The sequence below is a fragment of the Schistocerca gregaria genome, chromosome X (assembly GCF_023897955.1).
Source record: "Schistocerca gregaria isolate iqSchGreg1 chromosome X, iqSchGreg1.2, whole genome shotgun sequence".
In the NCBI taxonomy this organism is placed as follows: domain Eukaryota; kingdom Metazoa; phylum Arthropoda; class Insecta; order Orthoptera; family Acrididae; genus Schistocerca; species Schistocerca gregaria.
In genome coordinates this window covers 45,304,202-45,322,887 of record NC_064931.1, presented here as the reverse complement: position 1 = coordinate 45,322,887, position 18,686 = coordinate 45,304,202, and the positions used below count along the sequence as shown (strand labels likewise).

Sequence of the window (18,686 nt, the reverse complement as noted above, 5' to 3'; positions counted from 1 at the left end):
GCGAGCTGGGTTTCATACGACCGTCTTTTTCGAAACCCATGCTGATTCCTACAGAGTAGATTTTGTCTCCAGAAAAGTGATTATAGTTGAACATAATACGTGTTCCTAAATTCTACAATTGATCGATGTTAGAGACATAGGTCTATAGTTCTGCACATCTGTTCAACATCCCTTCTTGAAAAAGGGGATGACCTGTGCCCTTTTCCAATCCTTTGGAATGCTACACTCTTCTAGAGACCTATGGTACACCACTGCAAGAAGGGGGGCAAGTTCCTTCGTGTACTCTGTGTAAAATCGAACTAGTATCTCATCAGGTCCAGCGGCCTTTCCTCTTTTGAGTGATTTTAATTGTTTCTCTATCCCTCTGTCGTTTATTTCGATATCTACCATTTTGTCATCTGTGCGACAATCTAGAGAAGGAACTACAGTGCAGTCTTCCTGTGTGAAACAGCTTTGGAAAAAGACATTTCGTATTTTGGCCTTTAGTCTGTCATCCTCTGTCTCAGTACCACTTTGGTCACAGAGTGTCTGGATACTTTGTTTTGATCCACCTACCACTTTGACATAAGACCAAAATTTCTGCCAAGTCAGTACATAAAACTTTACTTTTGAATTCATTGAACGCCTCTCGCATAGCTCTCCTCACACTAAATTTCGCTTCACATAATTTTTGTTTGTGTGCAAGGCTTTGGCTATGTTTATGTTTGCTGTGAAGGTCCCTTTGCTTCCGCAGCAGTTTTCTAACTCGGTTGTTGTACCACAGTGGCTCTTTTCCATCTCTTACGATCTTGCTGGGCACATACTCATCTAACGCATATTGTACGATGGTTTTGAACTTTGTCCACTGATCCTCAACACTATCTGTACTTGAGACAAAACTTTTGTGTTGAGCTGTGAGGTACTCTGTAATCTGCTTTTTGTCTCTTTTGCTAAACAGAAAAATCTTCCTGCCTTTTTCAATATTTCTATTTACAGCTGAAATCATCGATGCATTAACCACTTTATGATCACTGATACCCTGTTCTGCGTTAACTGTTTCAAATAGTTTAAGTCTGTTTGTCACCAGAAGGTCTAATATGTTATTGCCATGAGTTGGTTCTCTGTTTAACTGCTCAAGATAGTTTTCAGATAAAGCACTTAAAAAAATTTCACTGGAGACTTTGTCCCTGCCACCCATTATGAACGTTTGAGTCTCCCAGTCTATATCCAGCAAATTAAAATCTCCACCCAGAACTATAACATGGTGGGGAAATCTACACGAAATATTTTCCAAATTATCCTTCAAGTGCTCAGCCACAACAGCTGCTGAGCCAGGGGGCCTATAGAGACATCCAATTACCATGTCTTAGCCTGTTTTAACAGTGACCTTCACCCAAATTATTTCACATTTTGGATGCTACAGTGGCAGTGGCAGTAACAGAGTTATTGACATCTGGATTTGGAGCATAACGAAACCTAGTGCTGAGAGTTGCCACCAGATCATGGTTTACACTGGCTGACGTCAGTTACAACTAATGTAGCAGGGACATACTTTCTTTAACATTGGAATGAACTGAAGAAATGTAACATCAAAGTAGTATACACTAAGTAGTCCTAGCTGCAAAGTTCACACAAATTGAATACAAAAGAAACAGTACGCTGTAAATTGTCATGGATGGCTGCCTGCACCAACAGATAAAAACTGGACAATTTGTGATATATCGATGACATAATACATTACATACATTAACATGTTCATGCCATACAATAAGTAGAATAGAATTAGTTTTAAGGGAAAGCTACTTAGTCAACATTTACAGAATTATGAACTAGGATTTGACCTTATTGGTTGGTTTTGCTGCAAGCAAAGGATGACAATTAACAATTATGTAATAGGAAATTGAAAAACAAGCCCCCATACAATGTAGTACTGTAATACAAAATACAGTTCATGTACAAAGCATTTTTTACTAAAATTATATACCAACATAAAACTAAATATAAAATACACATTTCATTTATTACTTGTTTTCCATCTTTACATCAATGTGCCATCACTGTGTGAGTAAAACTGCAGTAGGTTTACAACTATTAGACACCATTTCTGAGAATACGTAGTAAGATTATTTATGGGGGAAGTTAACATAAGTTACACCTAGGTCATACTTTAAATCACAGATAGTACTAATGGCAAAGCTGCCATCCATAAAGTAATGTAGACCTTCTAAGTAACATGGAATTACTACCAAAGTGTACAAAACTGTATGTGTAGTATATAGTTGCTTTAACTAGGCTATTATTGTTTAGGTTATTGACCATCACTCATATTTTGTTGCAGTAAGATTGGTACTGGAACTATGATTACAAGGATTCTTGTCCCAGTGCACTGTTATGTTGTAGCTCGAGGTCCAGGTCAGAGTACTCAACAGAAAAGTATCTATGCACAGAAAACATCATCCAGATATGTCTCATTTTATGTTTTGTTTCAACAGGTTTGTATTGATGGCGAAATTCTAGCTCCAGCTGTAAACGCACATCAGCTTCTACTAACTAGTCCATCAGAAAACATCACTGGTCACTTCAAAGTGATTTTTGGAACCCATGGTGGCATGGGGTGTTCAGATCATGATTTAACTTTAAAATTAAATTTAAGTGGTGAGTTTCTTGTGGCAAGAAATGCTGATGCTTGGCCCCATTCACAATGTGCTATTGAGAAACAAGAGCTGAAACTGGAATGGGGAAATCAAACACCTCTCACAGAAGCCTGCTACAGATCATCAGTTTCAATGGGCATACTTCGTAGATACACAGCCTCCTTTGAACTTGAAAATGTAAGTATATGACTAACTGGCAAATACTATAACAATGGTGCAATGAAAATATTTAAATATTAGCTATTATTCTCTTTTGAAACTACACTACCAATTAATATGCAATAAACAGAGATTTCAGCTCATTAAAATAATAATTTGTAGCACTTGAAATTTTATTGATGCAGCACATAGAAAAATATAACTATCTGAAACATGTAAAGCACAATGAAATGGTGTCTTCCAATAACCCTTATTGCATAATTTATTGATAAACCTTAACCAAAACATAAGATACTTGATTATTATTATTTCCTAAGTAATTATTCTCCTTTCTTATGTAATATGGAAGACTTACGTTGTCTAATACTTCTAAATTACAAATGTAAGTAGTGAAAAATCTTTAGTTCTTTAAATTTGCCAGGTACTAGTACCAGTAATGTATGAATATTTAATTTTTGCTGCAACCTTTATTTCAAAGCTACAACTGATAATATCATTTTGGCATACATTGAAGCCATTTTCCAAATCATACTTATACAATATTTTTTGTAAAATCTCAAATCAAAACAATACAACAGCATAATATATTAATCATTAACATGCCACCTTATATCAACATTATTTGAAATTATAGATTATCTTATTACTAGCCTACAATTAAATTGAGATAAACAAGTGTAACTTTTGCCACTATAAATTATATTTTCAATAATTGAATATGTGAAAATTGTATGAATTCTTGCACTGGCCACCACAAGCAAATTTAAGAATTACATCACAAAAACATTATGTGTTATCTTAATACCATCATAATATCTATTTGTTCCATATGTGTAAAAAAATAAAATGTAGATTAGTCAACCCAATTTATGCGAAAGCATTCTATATTATTTGTGAGATGTCCACACAGCCCCAAAAGAATCACTGTTTATTATTAATAAACAAGTATTATGCTTTTTAGCTTAAATATGTCTGCTTGTTGGACTCCATTTGCAACAAAATATTATTGAATGGGCTCCAATGTAATGAAAAGATACATTGCTACTTAACATAAAGATTAAATGTAAAGTAGCAGACATGCACAAATAAAAGACACTTAGATGATCACTTTTGGCCACAGCCCCCATCAGGAAAAGAAAGAAAAACACCCACACATTCATTCACACAACTTTCTGTTGTCTTTGTGGCACATAGTTCTTCCTCTGTTTTGGCAGTTACATTTCACTGAGTGTAGTTAATTTTATTAACATTCAATGAGAACTCACTGACACTAAACCATTTACTAAATCAATGACAATATTATTAATAAATCCTTGAAGACTTTCACATGTATAACAATCAATCATAATGTTGGTGTCATATGAATACATGTTAAAACTGTAGCTTTGTACATTGTGGTAAGTAACTAATAAATGTTAGGAACATTAAACAACCAATAATGAATCCTTGTGATACTCCATACTTGATAATTCTTCATTCTGATGAAACATATCACCATGCTGTCTAATACTTCTTTCCGCTTCCTACTTTTGAGGTATGACTGTAGCCATCAATTGATACATCACTTATTCATAAAAGGTTGGCTTTGTTAATAGTATTTGATGGTTCACAGTGTCAAAGAATTGTGATAAATCATAAAATAATCTTGCTGTCACCATTTTCTCATTTAAAGACTTCAGAACTTTATTTATAAAACATAGATGGTTTGTTTAGTTGAAATATACTTTCAGAAACCAAACTGTCTTTTGCTGAGATTTTTAAATCTATCTAAATTCTTGTATACATGAGCTTTTCTAGTATCTTCAAAAACGCAGCCAGGAGAGAAATTTGCATGTAATTTGTAACTTCGATTTTTTACCTTTCTTGAAGAAGGGTTCCACAACAGCATATTTGAGTCTGTCAGGCACAGTTCCTTGCTTACAGAAGCACAGCAGTGTTTCAAGAAATTGCTAGAAATTTCATCTACTCCAGTGGAATTTTTATTCTTCAGAGAGATGATTGTTCTTTCAATTACAGGTACTATGATAGAGCTGATATGACTTTTACTGATATTTTTGGTGATAGTATTTTGCATAAGACTCAAGATTTCATAAACAGAGCCCTTGAAGCCTATTTGTTCTGATACTGACAAGTAGTGTGTGTTTAAAATACTGGCTATCATGTAAGATTCCATCAGGAAACATTGCATTCACTGACTGTTTGCTGTATTGAGCAATGATTATAAGTATTAACTATGTTTCCAGGATTAGTGAATAAAATCTTCTGCACTGGAGGTTAAAAATACTTTTAGTAAATAGTCACTATCCATTTCACAAGAGTAGAGATGCATGATCAGGTGATAGATTTTTAAAAACATTGTCTCTACTGATGTGAAAGCAGTAGTGATTTTTAATAAAAATATTTTAACAACCAGTGTAAATGATTATATTCACCATGTGGAATTTGGGTTGCAGCTGCTTGACCACTAAAATGATGTTTTTCAGGATTGCATACAAGATTTCCTTCATGTTTGATTTTGAAATCTTCTAAAGTTCTTCTGTTCCTGTCCATCTCCCTCCTAACAATGTGTCAACTAGTCTTCCATTTATTATTAGAGACATCATTTTCTTGTTCATAATATAATGCTTCTAATTTTTTTGTATCAACTTCTTTAAGATCTTACAGCACATTTTATAGTGACCAATTTTTGTTGTGGGCTTAAATACAAAGTTTGTGTGATTCTTTAATTACTTCTGTGATCCAAGGTTTGTTCAGGGTTGTCAAAGTATTGTTTCTAACAAACCGTTCCTGAAAATCTTCTTCAAAGAAGGATGAGAATTCATTTACGAATAAATAAAATTTAGAGTTAACTTCATACTGGGCTCCAATCCATCTGCAGCACTTTATGTTTACAGATTCCAGTGAGTCTCTAGTCATTAACCCTTCCAGGTGGGGACTGATTCTTTGAGAGGTTTACTTTCATCCAGAATGAGGAGCTGTCCAAAATGGTCAAAGCACTCAAAGTACTAGTTTCGCACCAAAAATACGTAGTAAGTCTCATCTGCATAAATGTTATGGTCAGCATATCCTGGGCAATAAACATAATTATTCTTATTAATTATCTTGAAAAGGTTAAAGCTATAATTGGCAAATGCAAAATAAGTCTTATGGATCAACTGATTATCAAAAAGCCTGAGAAGAGGACCTTGTTGCAAAGTAAAAAAAAATCCTTTTTCTTTGAACAGTGTGCCTACTTGTGAAGGTGGTTTGGCCATGGAAAAGTTGCTGCATTTAAGTGCAAATTATTGAAATAAGCTCCAGTTCATCAGATTTGGCATCCTCTGAATTTCATCTATTCCACTATCTAAGCATATTTGTGACTGGAAAACAGTTTGAATTTGGAGCAGTTATATATGGATATTTTGCAGATGTTATGGAATAATTTATATGGAAGGAAAATGTGGATGATAATCAGTACTGACAAGAAGGGAATGAAACCTTTTGAAATTTTGTGCTAAAGAATAATGTTGAAGATAAGATTAGTCGATCAGATAAGTAATGATAAGCTACTGAATCAAACTGGAGAAAAAGGAAATAATAATAACAATAATAATATTAATAATGTTTATTTGTCCATGTTAACTTTACAGTCTTGGACATCGTCATTTTTTGCACAATTATATCAATATCATGTTATCCCAAGAATGTATATATACATCAAGTAGTGGATTTTTATCTGAATAATGCAAACTTTCACTACCAGATGAAGAACTTTTCACTTTGCCTTCTTATGGTTCCCTTGACTCCAGGTTCCATGTGACCTTTCCATTTCTGTAGTACCATTTACAGCAGTAAACTTGTTTTTCTACCTTTTCCTCCATAATTATGGCACACTGAATTCTGGAATTTGCACAAATCATTTAAAACTTGAAGCCTAAAATACACTAGTCCCACTGTTTGCTTTACTTCTAAATTTTACAACAACAAATAGAGTTTAATCTTCTGCTTTATATATATACATATAAAAAAAAAGTTTTGCATCATCTTGGTTCTCAGAGTTTCGGAACCTGTACAGAAAACTGGAATAGATATCAACACAAACATCATTTCCACCTTTTTTACTGGTCATGAAAACCACACATTGCATGTTCTACCACCATACAGTGAGATCTTCAGAGGTGGTGATCCAGATTGCTGTACACACTGATATCTCTAATACCCAGTAGCACATCCTCTTGCATTGATGCAGGCCTGCATTCATCATGACATACTATCCACAAGTTCATTAAGGCACTGTTGGCCCAGATTGTCCCACTCCTGAACAGTGTTTCGGCTTAGATCCCTCAGAGTGCTTGGTGGGTCATGTCATCCATAAAAGCCCGTTTCAATCTATTCCAGGCATGTTTGATAGGATTCATGTCTGGAGAACATGCTGGCCACTCTAGCCCAACAATGTCATTATCCTGAAGGAAGACATTCACAAGATGTGCACAATGAGGGTATGAATTTTCATCCATGAAGACTAATGCCTTGCCACTATGCTGCCAATATGGTTGCACTATTGGTCGAAGGATGACATTCACATATCATACAGCTGTTACGGCGCCTTCCATGACCACCAGCGGCATATATGTCTGGTTAAAGGAATATGTGACACTCATCAGTGAAGAGAACATGATGTCAATCCTAAGCAGTCCATTCAGCATGTTGTTGGGCCCATCTGTACCATGTTGCATGGTGTTATGGTTGCAAAGATGGACCTCACCATGGACATTTGGAGTGAAGTTGTGCATCATGCAGCCTATTGCACACAGTTTGAGTCATAACATGATGTCCTGTGGGTGCACAAAAAGCATTATTCAAAATGGTGGTGTTACTGTCAGGGTTCTTCCAAGCCATAATCCATAGATAGCAATAAACCACTGCAGTAATAGCCCTCGGGCGAGGTGTGTCATCGACAGTTCCTTTCTCTGTGTATCTCTGTATCTCCTCCATGTCTGAACAACATCACTTTGGTTCACTCCAAGATGCCTGGACATGTCCCTTGTTGAGAGCTCTTCCTGGCACAAAGTAACAATGCAGACACAATCAAACCACAGTATTGACTGTCTAGACATGCACCTCCTCCCTGTTGGAATGACTGGAACTGATTGGCTGTCTGACCCCCTCCATCTAATAGGCACCGCTCATGCATGGTTGTTTACATCTTTGGCTGGGATTAGTGACATCTGCGAACAGTCAAAGGGACTGTGTCTGTGATACGATATCCACAGTCAATGTCTATCTTCAGGAGTTCTGGGAACCGGGATGGTGCAAAACATTCTTTGATGTGTGTAGTTGGGAATGAAATGGAATTTGTTTTAATTTTCAGGCAGAAAAGAACCTGTCAATCTTCATTTCTCCACAGGAAGGCTCTGCCAAACTGCACATTTCACATAAATTTAGATGCTTTACTTTTTCTTACATTCTGTCATTTTACTTGTAGGTCAATTCACAGACAGTTGCTGCTGAACAGGATAATCATTCTTCACTTCAATGGATAAAATCATTCCTATTAAAAAAATTGGATTCCACCATAAAAATAGTAATTGAAGTACCAGAAGGTCCTCATTCAGATGTTACATTGTATATCAGCGATGATGATTTTCTTATACCCCATCTGAAGCCACATATTGAGCCATGGCTTATAAATACACACTTCCCACTGCATGTGCAGCTGGGCCTGAAGTTGGGGTGGATTGGTAAGTAATATCACTGGCTTCAAAACTAACATTTAAAATTAAAACATATCAAACTGCTAAGTTTATTAGGAATAAAAATTCTGAAATGATACCATTAGATATTCAAATATGAATAATACTCTCAGATATATTACCTACAGTGGAATGAAGACATTACATACAAGTATGTTGCTTGTATGGAGACATTCCTCTCACTTCACAAACATTTTAAATATAGCAAATTGATTGTATAAATTACAAGACTTGTCATATGGATCACAGTTGTCTTCTTTTTCTTTCAGGCTTAGAATAGGGCAATTGTACACATATGTTTCATTGCTCTCTGTTAAATAACTTGTTGACTGGGAGAAGGTTCACCTACATACAATTAAAGTTATGGCTAACTCAGATATGCCAAGGCACATGGTGTCCAAAAAAGGGAATTTGCACAGAGGGAGACCACTCAGAATGTATCACAAATTGTCAATCTCTGATTATGACCGGGAATAGAAAGAATTTATTCTCTTTTATTGACATTTTCTATCTCCAATCAACAGTATTTATTACTTTTTACCATTTTCCATTGATATGAAAGCCCAGAAGGCACATAGTGTGGTAAGCAAAGTATTATGCATCTGTAAGTGTACAACTTAATTGTAAAGCAGCACCATGTGGTATGGCAATGCTGTTGTGCTGCTTTATGATGACCTGGTATATTTTCAGACATTGAATACACCAATGAAGCCTTCTTTGGTTTGAAACTGATCACAGTTATTCAAAAATAATAAATTCAACTGCTCAGAAATAAATTTAATAATTTAAGAGAACACTTTATTCTCCATAAGCAGATATTTATCTCTTTTAGCACTACAGAAGGAGCAAGAATCACTGCTCAGTCTATGCTACATAGAAATTTGAAAGTAAAATTGTACATCTAGCTATCAGAGAATTCATTACACAACATTAAAGACCTCTTTGAGACATACATGATAAAATTAGGTTTTCAGATGTTTTATTCTAATCTGCCATATTATTACATTCAGTACTTTTATGTAACAATAACAAAACACATTTCACTGCAAAATGACCAGTGGCTAATAAATATTCTTCATTCTCAAAGTTTAATAGTAAATGTTTCCACATTCGGGATAAGGAGTAAACAGAAAACTGGAGGAACTTCTACAAAATTAAAACAACAAATATTCTGGACTGATTTCAAGAGAAAACTGCTCAGTATGCTGGACAAAAGAAACTATAAATGCACAGTTGAATGTCCAGTCCACTAGAATTATCAGTTAATAACACAGCCTCCAATAATGAAAGTGACAGGTCTAAATAACAGGAGTCATGGGTACAAAACCAGTGAAGAAAATGAGAGATGATGCCTCTACAGAGTACTATTTCATGAAAAAGTAATATAAACTGATGATTCATAGTGGCTGCAGTATGTAAAGTAGAACTAGCTTTTGCAATGACACATTTCATCCAGTCAACAGGAACATGTAAAGGTTGTGAAATCTCACATTTTTGGAACAAAAAGCTATTTTCATTGATGAAGAAGAACAAGAGAAGAAGAAATATGAGGAGGATTTCTTATCTGCAACACAACATTACAACTGAAATACAGACAGATTTTGTACTGAGTGATCAAAAAGTTCAAGAACTAAAACTCAAAATTTATTCCCAGTAGGACATTGTGGTTTTTAGAGAAATGCGCAGAGAGAAGTGGAACATTTTTAATAATAAAAAAATATTATTTCTAAGATGTTGAACAACCAGTATCTGCTACAATGACTCATTCTGCCAACGAAATAAAGTAGCTCATCACAACAGCAGCTGGTGTCACACTATCACTCAGTAAATAAGCTATGGGACAAATGTACTGAAAATATTGCTGGAGAAATAGTGCCATTTTTTACCAGCAGATGGCATTTCAAAGTGATCCCTCCCTGTCCCCCAGCTGGACTTTTGTGTTGATGGCACAGATTTGTAGAATACATCATGATATTAACAAACTTTAAAAAATTTTGAATAGTAAAATCACTATCAATGAATTTTCTGGATAAAAATGGAAATTAGAGCTGTAATGATAACAATAATAATAATAATAATAATAATAATAAACATACATCATAAGAACTTACTCAATTTCAGAAACTTTAATGGTAAGCAGGTTAAGGAGAAGATGTCTGCTATGGTCTATTTGTAAGAACCATTTGAAATAATGTGGAAAAATCATGGAAATCAGATAAACAAACATGTATCCAGTTTATATCAATTTGGAAGTATTCATTTATGAACTACACTTCTATTACAGCATTGCATCTGTGTGGCAAAGCCAAGTGAGTGGCACTCATTCCCACCATTCACTTTCCACATGACTTGACTCCAGGAAACTGGCAGTTCCCTCATTCACTTCCCTCACTTGTCCTCATGTGAGTGAGCACTTGTTGATTGCAACCCAACAGGTGGTTTGTCCTTTCCACACACATAAGGAAGCATGGTGGTGTACTACCGTAAAACACAGTTTAAGGTGTAGTAGGGTGAGAGAAAAGTGCATTGAGGCTGAACAGAGTGCAGATTCACAACCAAGGAACAGTCAAGTGAGACCCACATGGCCATATATGGCGCACTAGGTTGCTTTATCATTTTGCAGTGTAGTTTAGTTTAGTTTACTACAACTTCTTCTGCAAAATTATGTTAAGTCTGTTTGCCCTCTCTATCACACACTACAGCTGAGTGAAGACCACTGCAGTGCTCTGTTGTCTTCTGTTCCATTCATACCAATTGAGGTGGCACATTGGTTAAGATGCTAGACTTGTACTCTTGAGAGCAGTAATTCAAATCCCCATCTGGCCACCCAAATTTAGGTTTTTTTTTGTAGTTTCCAGGGTGGTGCATTTCTTACATTCATTTCAGTGAATTACATTTTCATACCACAATTAAGTTTACCTATACTGTTTCTGCAAAAAAAAAGAACATAAACTAGTCAAGGAAAATGCTTCAAATTTGGTTTCAGGTATATTTTTGAGAATTTTTGGAAGTTTTCAAGTGTCTTTCATAATATATTTTGTAGAAAAATCAAACATTGTTAGTTAGAGTTGCACATTATACAAATTACAGCAGCAGTATCTGGTTTGGAAAACTATTTCTCCTCATCCCAATGTAATTGATGCAATATTTTCACCTCTTCCTCTAATCACTGATCAGTTTGTTCTAAGGAAGTGCTTGAAACTACATGATTGTGACTCAGGCATTGCTCATACAAAGTCAACCAGTGTTGTGTAATACTTTGTTTTGTGCCTACTATAACTACCATATCATGTTACACTTAGTTTCCTTGCTTCAATAGCAGTGTAAATAGTCTGCCTTTGCCATAAATGGCCACTCTTTTGAGTCTGTCATGTGTGTTTCTTACTAATCATAAACACAGAAAAAAGTCTGAGGCTCAAAAGTTCCAAGTAACTTCAGATAATAAGTAATTTACTCCATAATTTAGTGCTAGGTTTTTCTCCTGTCATAAAGGAAATCACTTTGTTAAGTGTTAAGTACCTAAGTTCTTAATGGGAACCTATAATCCTCGGAGCATAGCAGATCCAGAAATTAAAATAGAATCACCAAGCTTAATTAACAGTTACTATTTACTATTCTGTAAAACATTGCACTAACAACAACTCTGCCCCTGTGTGTATTCTGTGCTCAGGAGCAGGATGAGTTACTTGCTGTACCAAAGACACCAAATGTACCTCAAGTACTATTATCCCTTGTTGATACCATTTACCACTCATTCACATGACTGTGAATAGTAATTAGTCATAGGTCTGAGAGCCCTTTAGAAATAGATACCCCTCTTCCTAACCCCTTCACAGGGAAGGAAGGGTTGAAGGTGTGGTGCCCGTTCATTCAGACATATCCAAAAGAACAGACGCCATGCCTTCTTATTACTTATTTCCCTCAATGGGAAGTGAATCCGCAACCTTCAGTACCTTCAACCTCCAGTAGGAATATAAACTTAGCAAGCATGGAGGACAAGGACAGGGACTATAGCAGGTGCCACTAGGTTGGAATTTGAGTCAGCCAGGGAGTGTGCCAAGATAGTCCACAAATTTCTGATAAACACTGTGTTTAGGTGGTGCAGTGCTAATGCAGCTGCCCAGTGAGTAGGAAAGCAGGAGATCCAGGGCTCAAGTCCCAGTCCAGCACACATTTCCACTTATCACTGCTGAGTCCCAATGCAGCTGATGTCATTAGTTCCTTCTCTTTTCTTTCTTTCCTCCCCCCCTCCCCCCTACAGTTTAATACTAGACACAACCAATAGCGGGGCCCCTAAGAATAAAAGTTTATTTATCCACATTCAAGTAAATGATGAACATACAAACTGTACAGTAAGCAGTAGAAGACAATTTTAGAAAGACACCAGCTGCAGTGTCTTTATGTAGACGAGGGCTCCAGTAGGTGGCGCAGTGGATGTCATGCCATGTGCCCTAGCCTTGTGACACATCACAGGCAGCCTCTGGTAACCGGCTCACAGAGTCACTTTTGGTTCACTATTTGAATTGTAACACACCAGTGACCTGATGTCACACATGTATCCAGCTTCCGTGTACAGGGTTATAGAACCCCTCCCTTCTTGGGAAAAGTATGCTCCTCTGATGCAGGCTTCAGGGCAACCGTAGACACATCCGTGGCCTCTGCAGTAGCTACCACAGCTGATGAGAGCAGCAGTGGCAGGAGATTCTGGGCTGGAACTGGTGAGTAGGGGGCAGAAATGATGCATCTGTGGACATGTGCAGTGACTGTCACTCCACGAAGTATCACAAGGGATGACTGGCGATGAGGACGCAGGCGACGTCTCGGTGTCTGTGTACCCGATGTGATCGAACTGTGCAGTTATGGCCAAGTGCACCAATCTCGATTAACAGTTAACCGCGGTTAAGTCGATATATAATCCTGGTCAGCGCAGTATTCTGGTGCACCAACATCGATCTAAGTTAAACGAGGGAATCGACCGCGGTTATATTTAACCGAGGCTCTTTCCCGGTTTACTCGACATAACCACGGTTTTAGAAGCATACGCTATTAATATGGCGGCGCGTTTTGATGTTATGGATGGCATTGAGGAAGATTTGTTATACCTTGACCATTTAAATCGTGACTGAAATCGTGTTGAAGTGATTGTGGAAAGGGGAAACCCTTTTGAAGATTATGGTGACAGGAAGTTTGAAGAGAGATTTCGTCTGTCAAAAGAAACAGTGTGGTGGTTATTAAATCAAATTAATGATAGGTTAGAATTTCCTACTGATTGGAATAACCCTATTTCTCCGATAAACAGACTTTTGATTACTTTAAGTGCATATGCAACAGGTGCATTCAATATTCTTATTGGGGACAACAGTAATATACATCATACAACAGCACAACGAATCATCAGTGATGTATCAGACATCATAGCATCACTGTCTCCTTGCTTTATAAAATTTCCTGCAAGAGAAGAAGTGTGCTCTGTGATGTATGGTTTTAGTCAATTGGACCAATTTCCTGGCATTCTTGGTACCTTGGATTGTACCCATATAAGAATTCAGTCTCCTGGAGGACATAATGCTGAATTTTTCCGCAATAGGAAATCATATTTTTCCTTTAACTGTCAAAACATTAGTGATCACAATTTGTTAATAAGAGATATTGTCGCTCGATGGCTGGGCTCTGTGCACGACAGTACCATATTTCTCAACTGCACTCGCAGAGCTCAATTTGAAAATGAAGAAATACCACAAGGTCACTTATTGGGAGATAGTGGTTATGCATGTAAATCCTACTTGTTACCTCCACTATGAAATCCTCAAAATGAAGCAGAGCATCAATATAACAGGTCTCATATTAAGACTAGAAACACTGTTGAGAGAAAATACGGTATGTGGAAGAGAAGATTTCCCATATTATCTGTAGGAATAAGATGTAATCCACAGGAAGCAATGTCAATCATTGTGGGTACATCTACATCTACATGACTACTCTGCAATTCACATTTAAGTGCTTGGCAGAGGGTTCATCGAACCACAATCATACTATCTCTCTACTATTCCACTCCCGAACAGCTAGCGGGAAAAACGAACACCTAAACCTTTCTGTTCGAGCTCTGATTTCTCTTATTTTATTTTGATGATCATTCCTACCTATGTAGGTTGGGCTCAACAAAATATTTTCGCATTCGGAAGAGAAAGTTGGTGACTGAAATTTCGTAAGAAGGTCTCGCCACGAGGAAAAACGTCTATGCTGTAATGACTTCCATCCCAACTTGTGTATCATATCTGCCACACTCTCTCCCCTATTACATGATAATACAAAACGAGCTGCCCTTTTTTGCACCCTTTCGATGTCCTCCGTCAATCCCACCTGGTAAGGATCCCACACCGCGCAGCAATATTCTAACAGAGGACGAACGAGAGTAGTGTAAGCTGTCTCTTTAGTGGACTTGTTGCATCTTCTAAGTGTCCTGCCAATGAAATGCAACCTTTGACTCGCCTTCCCGACAATATTATCTATGTGGTTCTTCCAACTGAAGTTGTTCGTAATTTTAACACCCAGGTACTTAGTTGAATTGACAGCCTTGAGAATTGTACTATTTATTGAGTAATCGAATTCCAACTGATTTCTTTTGGAACTCATGTGGATCATCTCACACTTTTCGTTATTTATCGTCAACTGCCACCTGACACACCATACAGAAATCTTTTCTAAATCGCTTTGCAACTGATACTGGTCTTCGGATGACCTTACTAGACGGTAAATTACAGCATCATCTGCGAACAGTCTAAGAGAACTGCTCAGATTGTCACCCAGGTCATTTATATAGATCAGGAACAGTAGAGGTCCCAGGACGCTTCCCTGGGGAACACCTGATATCACTTCAGTTTTACTCGATGATTTGCCGTCTATTACTACAAACTGCGACCTTCCTGACAGGAAATCACGAATCCAGTCGCACAACTGAGACGATACCCCATAGCTCCGCAGCTTGATTAGAAGTCGCTTGTGAGGAACGGTGTCAAAAGCTTTCTGGAAATCTAGAAATACGGAATCAACTTGAGATCCCCTGTTGATAACAGCCATTACTTCGTGCGAATAAAGAGCTAGCTGCATTGCACAAGAGCGATGTTTTCTGAAGCCATGCTGATTATGTGTCAATAGATCGTTCCCTTCGAGGTGATTCATAATGTTTGAATACAGTATATGCTCCAAAACCCTACTGCAAACCGACGTCAATGATATAGGTCTGTAGTTAAATGGATTACTCCTACTACCCTTCTTGAAGACTGGTGCGACCTGCGCAATTTTCCAATCTGTAGGTACAGATCTATCGGTGAGCGAGCGGTTGTATATGAGTGCTAAGTAGGGAGCTATAGTATCAGCGTAATCTGAAAGGAACCTAATTGGTATACAATCTGGACCTGAAGAGTTGCCCGTATCAAGCGATTTGAGTTGCTTCGCAACCCCTAAGGTATCTACTTCTAAGAAACTCATGCTAGCAGATGTTCGTGTTTCAAATTCTGGAATATTCCATTCGTCTTCCCTGGTGAAGGAATTTCGGAAAACAGCGTTCAATAACTCCGCTTTAGCGGCACAGTCGTTGATAACAGTACCATCGGCACTGCGCAGCGAAGGTATTGACTGCGTCTTGCCGCTTGTGTACTTTACATACGACCAGAATTTCTTCGGATTTTGTACCAAATTTCGAGACAATGTTTCGTTGTGGAACCTATTAAAGGCATCTCGCATCGAAGTACGTGCCAAATTTCGCGCGTCTGTAAATTTTAGCCCATCTTCGGGATTTCGCATTCTTCTGAACTTAGCATGCTTTTTCCGTTGCCTCTGCAACAGCGTTCGGACCTTTTTTGTGTACCACGGGGGATCCGTTCCATCTCTTACCAATTTATGAGGTATGAATATCTCAATTGCTGTTGCTACTATATCTTTGAATTTGAGCCACATCTCGTCTACATTCGCATAGTCAGTTCGGAAGGAATGGAAATTGTCTTTTAGGAAGGCTTCTAGTGGCACTTTATTCACTTTTTTAAATAAAATTATTTTGCGTTTGTTTCTGATGGATTTGGAAGAAATGGTATTGAGCCTAGCTACAATGACCTTGTGATCCCTAATCCCTGTATCAGTCATGATGCTCTCTATCAGCTCTGGATTGTTTGTGGCTAAGAGGTCAAGTGTGTTTTCGCAACCATTTACAATTCGCGTGGGTTCGTCTTGCGTAGCTGTCTTGCATAATATTGCGAGGAGTACAAGCAGTGAAGAACCACCAGAAGAACCTGAAATTTCTTGACTTTTAAATCAGTTACATGATGAGAGAGGCCCCAACATTGAAGACAACGAACCAGTGCTACCTGGACAGCAGATGTATCGAGATGATACATTACCTGGAAGAGCAGTTCGATGTGCTATAATTAATGAACATTTCCGATAATCTAACATAAATTCAGACATTGTTCGTAATGAAAAATTATGATTATAGTTATGGGATTTCACCGTATTTTCAATTTTGTAGATTATTTCAGCATGTAATCTATTTTGTTTCTGCTGTCTAGTGAACATAAAAGTACTCACTGAACTGGGTGTGTGATGCAAAATTTGAGGTTTTGTTGTGCCAGGGACAGGATGTGCTGCCTACAGACAATTACCCAAATGCTGCTTTTCTGAGATATTTCTTTTAGGGCGTGAATGGAGGGACGAATGGAGACGTGTCGTCTTCAGCGATGAGAGTCACTTCTGCCTTGGTGCCAATGATGGTCGTATGCGTGTTTGGCGCCGTGCAGGTGAGCGCCACAATCAGGAATGCATATGACCGAGGCACACAGGGCCAACACCCGGCATCATGGTGTGGGGAGCGATCTCCTACACTGGTCGTACACCTCTGGTGATCGTCGAGGGGACACTGAATAGTGCAAGGTACATCCACACCGTCATCGAACCCATCGTTCTACCATTCCTAGACCGGCAAGGGAACTTGCTGTTCCAACAGGGCAATGCACGTCCGCATGTATCCCGTGCCACCCAACGTGCTCTAGAAGGTGTAAGTCAACTACCCTGGCCAGCAAGATCTCCGGATCTGTCCCCCCTTGAGCATGTTTGGGATTGGATGAAGCGTCGTCTCACGCGGTGTGCACGTCCAGCACGAACACTGGTCCAACTGAGGCGCCAGGTGGAAATGGCATGGCAATCCGTTCCACAGGACTACATCCAGCATCTCTACGATCGTCTCCATGGGAGAATAGCAGCCTGCATTGCTGTGAAAGGTGGATATACACTGTACTAGTGCCGACATTGTGCATGCTCTGTTGCCTGTGTCTATGTGCCTGTGGTTCTGTCAGTGTGATCATGTGATGTATCTGACCCCAGGAATGTGTCAATAAAGTTTCCCCTTCCTGGGACAATGAATTCACGGTGTTCTTATTTCAATTTCCAGGAGTGTATATAAAGTTTTGTTATTGGCACTTGCAGTGCGTTTGGGAGTTCCTCAGGGTTCGGGACTTACTTCAGTCTTATTTATTAACTATTATAATGAGTTCTACCCCCCCCCCCCTCCCCTCATACCGTAGGTGCAACCACAGTGGAGGGGTATCTGTTGAGAGGCCAGACAAATGTGTCGTTTCTGAACAGGGGCAGCAGCCTTTTCAGTAGTTGCGAGGGCAGCAGTCTGGATTATTGACTGGATTGGCCTTGCAACATTAATTAAAACAGCCTTGCTGAGTTGGTACTGTGAATGGCTGAAAGCAAGGGGAAACTACAGCCGTAATTTTTCCTGAGGGCCTGCAGCCCTACTGTATGGTTATATTCCAGAGGTAAAATAGTCCCCCACTCATATCTCTGGATGGGGACTACTCAGGAGGACTTCATTACCAGGAGAATGAAAACTGGTGTTCTATATATCGGAGTGTGGAATGTCAGATCCTTTAGTCGGGCAGGTAGGTTAGAAAGTTTAAAAAGGGAAATGGATAGGTTAAAGTTAGATATAGTGGGAATTAGTTAAGTTTGGTGGCAGGGAAACAAGACTTCTCATCAGGTGAATACAGGGTTATAATTACAAAATCAAATAGTGGTAATGAGGAGTAGGTTTAATAATGAATAAAAAAAATAGGAGTCCACACTCCTATTTTTACTACTATGAACATCATAGTGAATGCATTAT

The 18,686-nt window shown here is 38.1% G+C and overlaps 1 protein-coding gene across 1 annotated transcript in view; it reads left to right on the top strand.

Annotated features, from left to right (window-relative positions):
- Window positions 1–18,686, top strand: part of LOC126298412 (uncharacterized) — a 538,508-nt gene that overhangs the window by 454,128 nt on the left and 65,694 nt on the right. Inside the window, exons 19-20 of the mRNA XM_049989733.1 lie at window positions 2,472–2,810; window positions 8,257–8,512. Coding sequence (XP_049845690.1) covers window positions 2,472–2,810; window positions 8,257–8,512 — 595 coding nt within the window. The remainder of the gene's footprint in view (window positions 1–2,471; window positions 2,811–8,256; window positions 8,513–18,686) is intronic.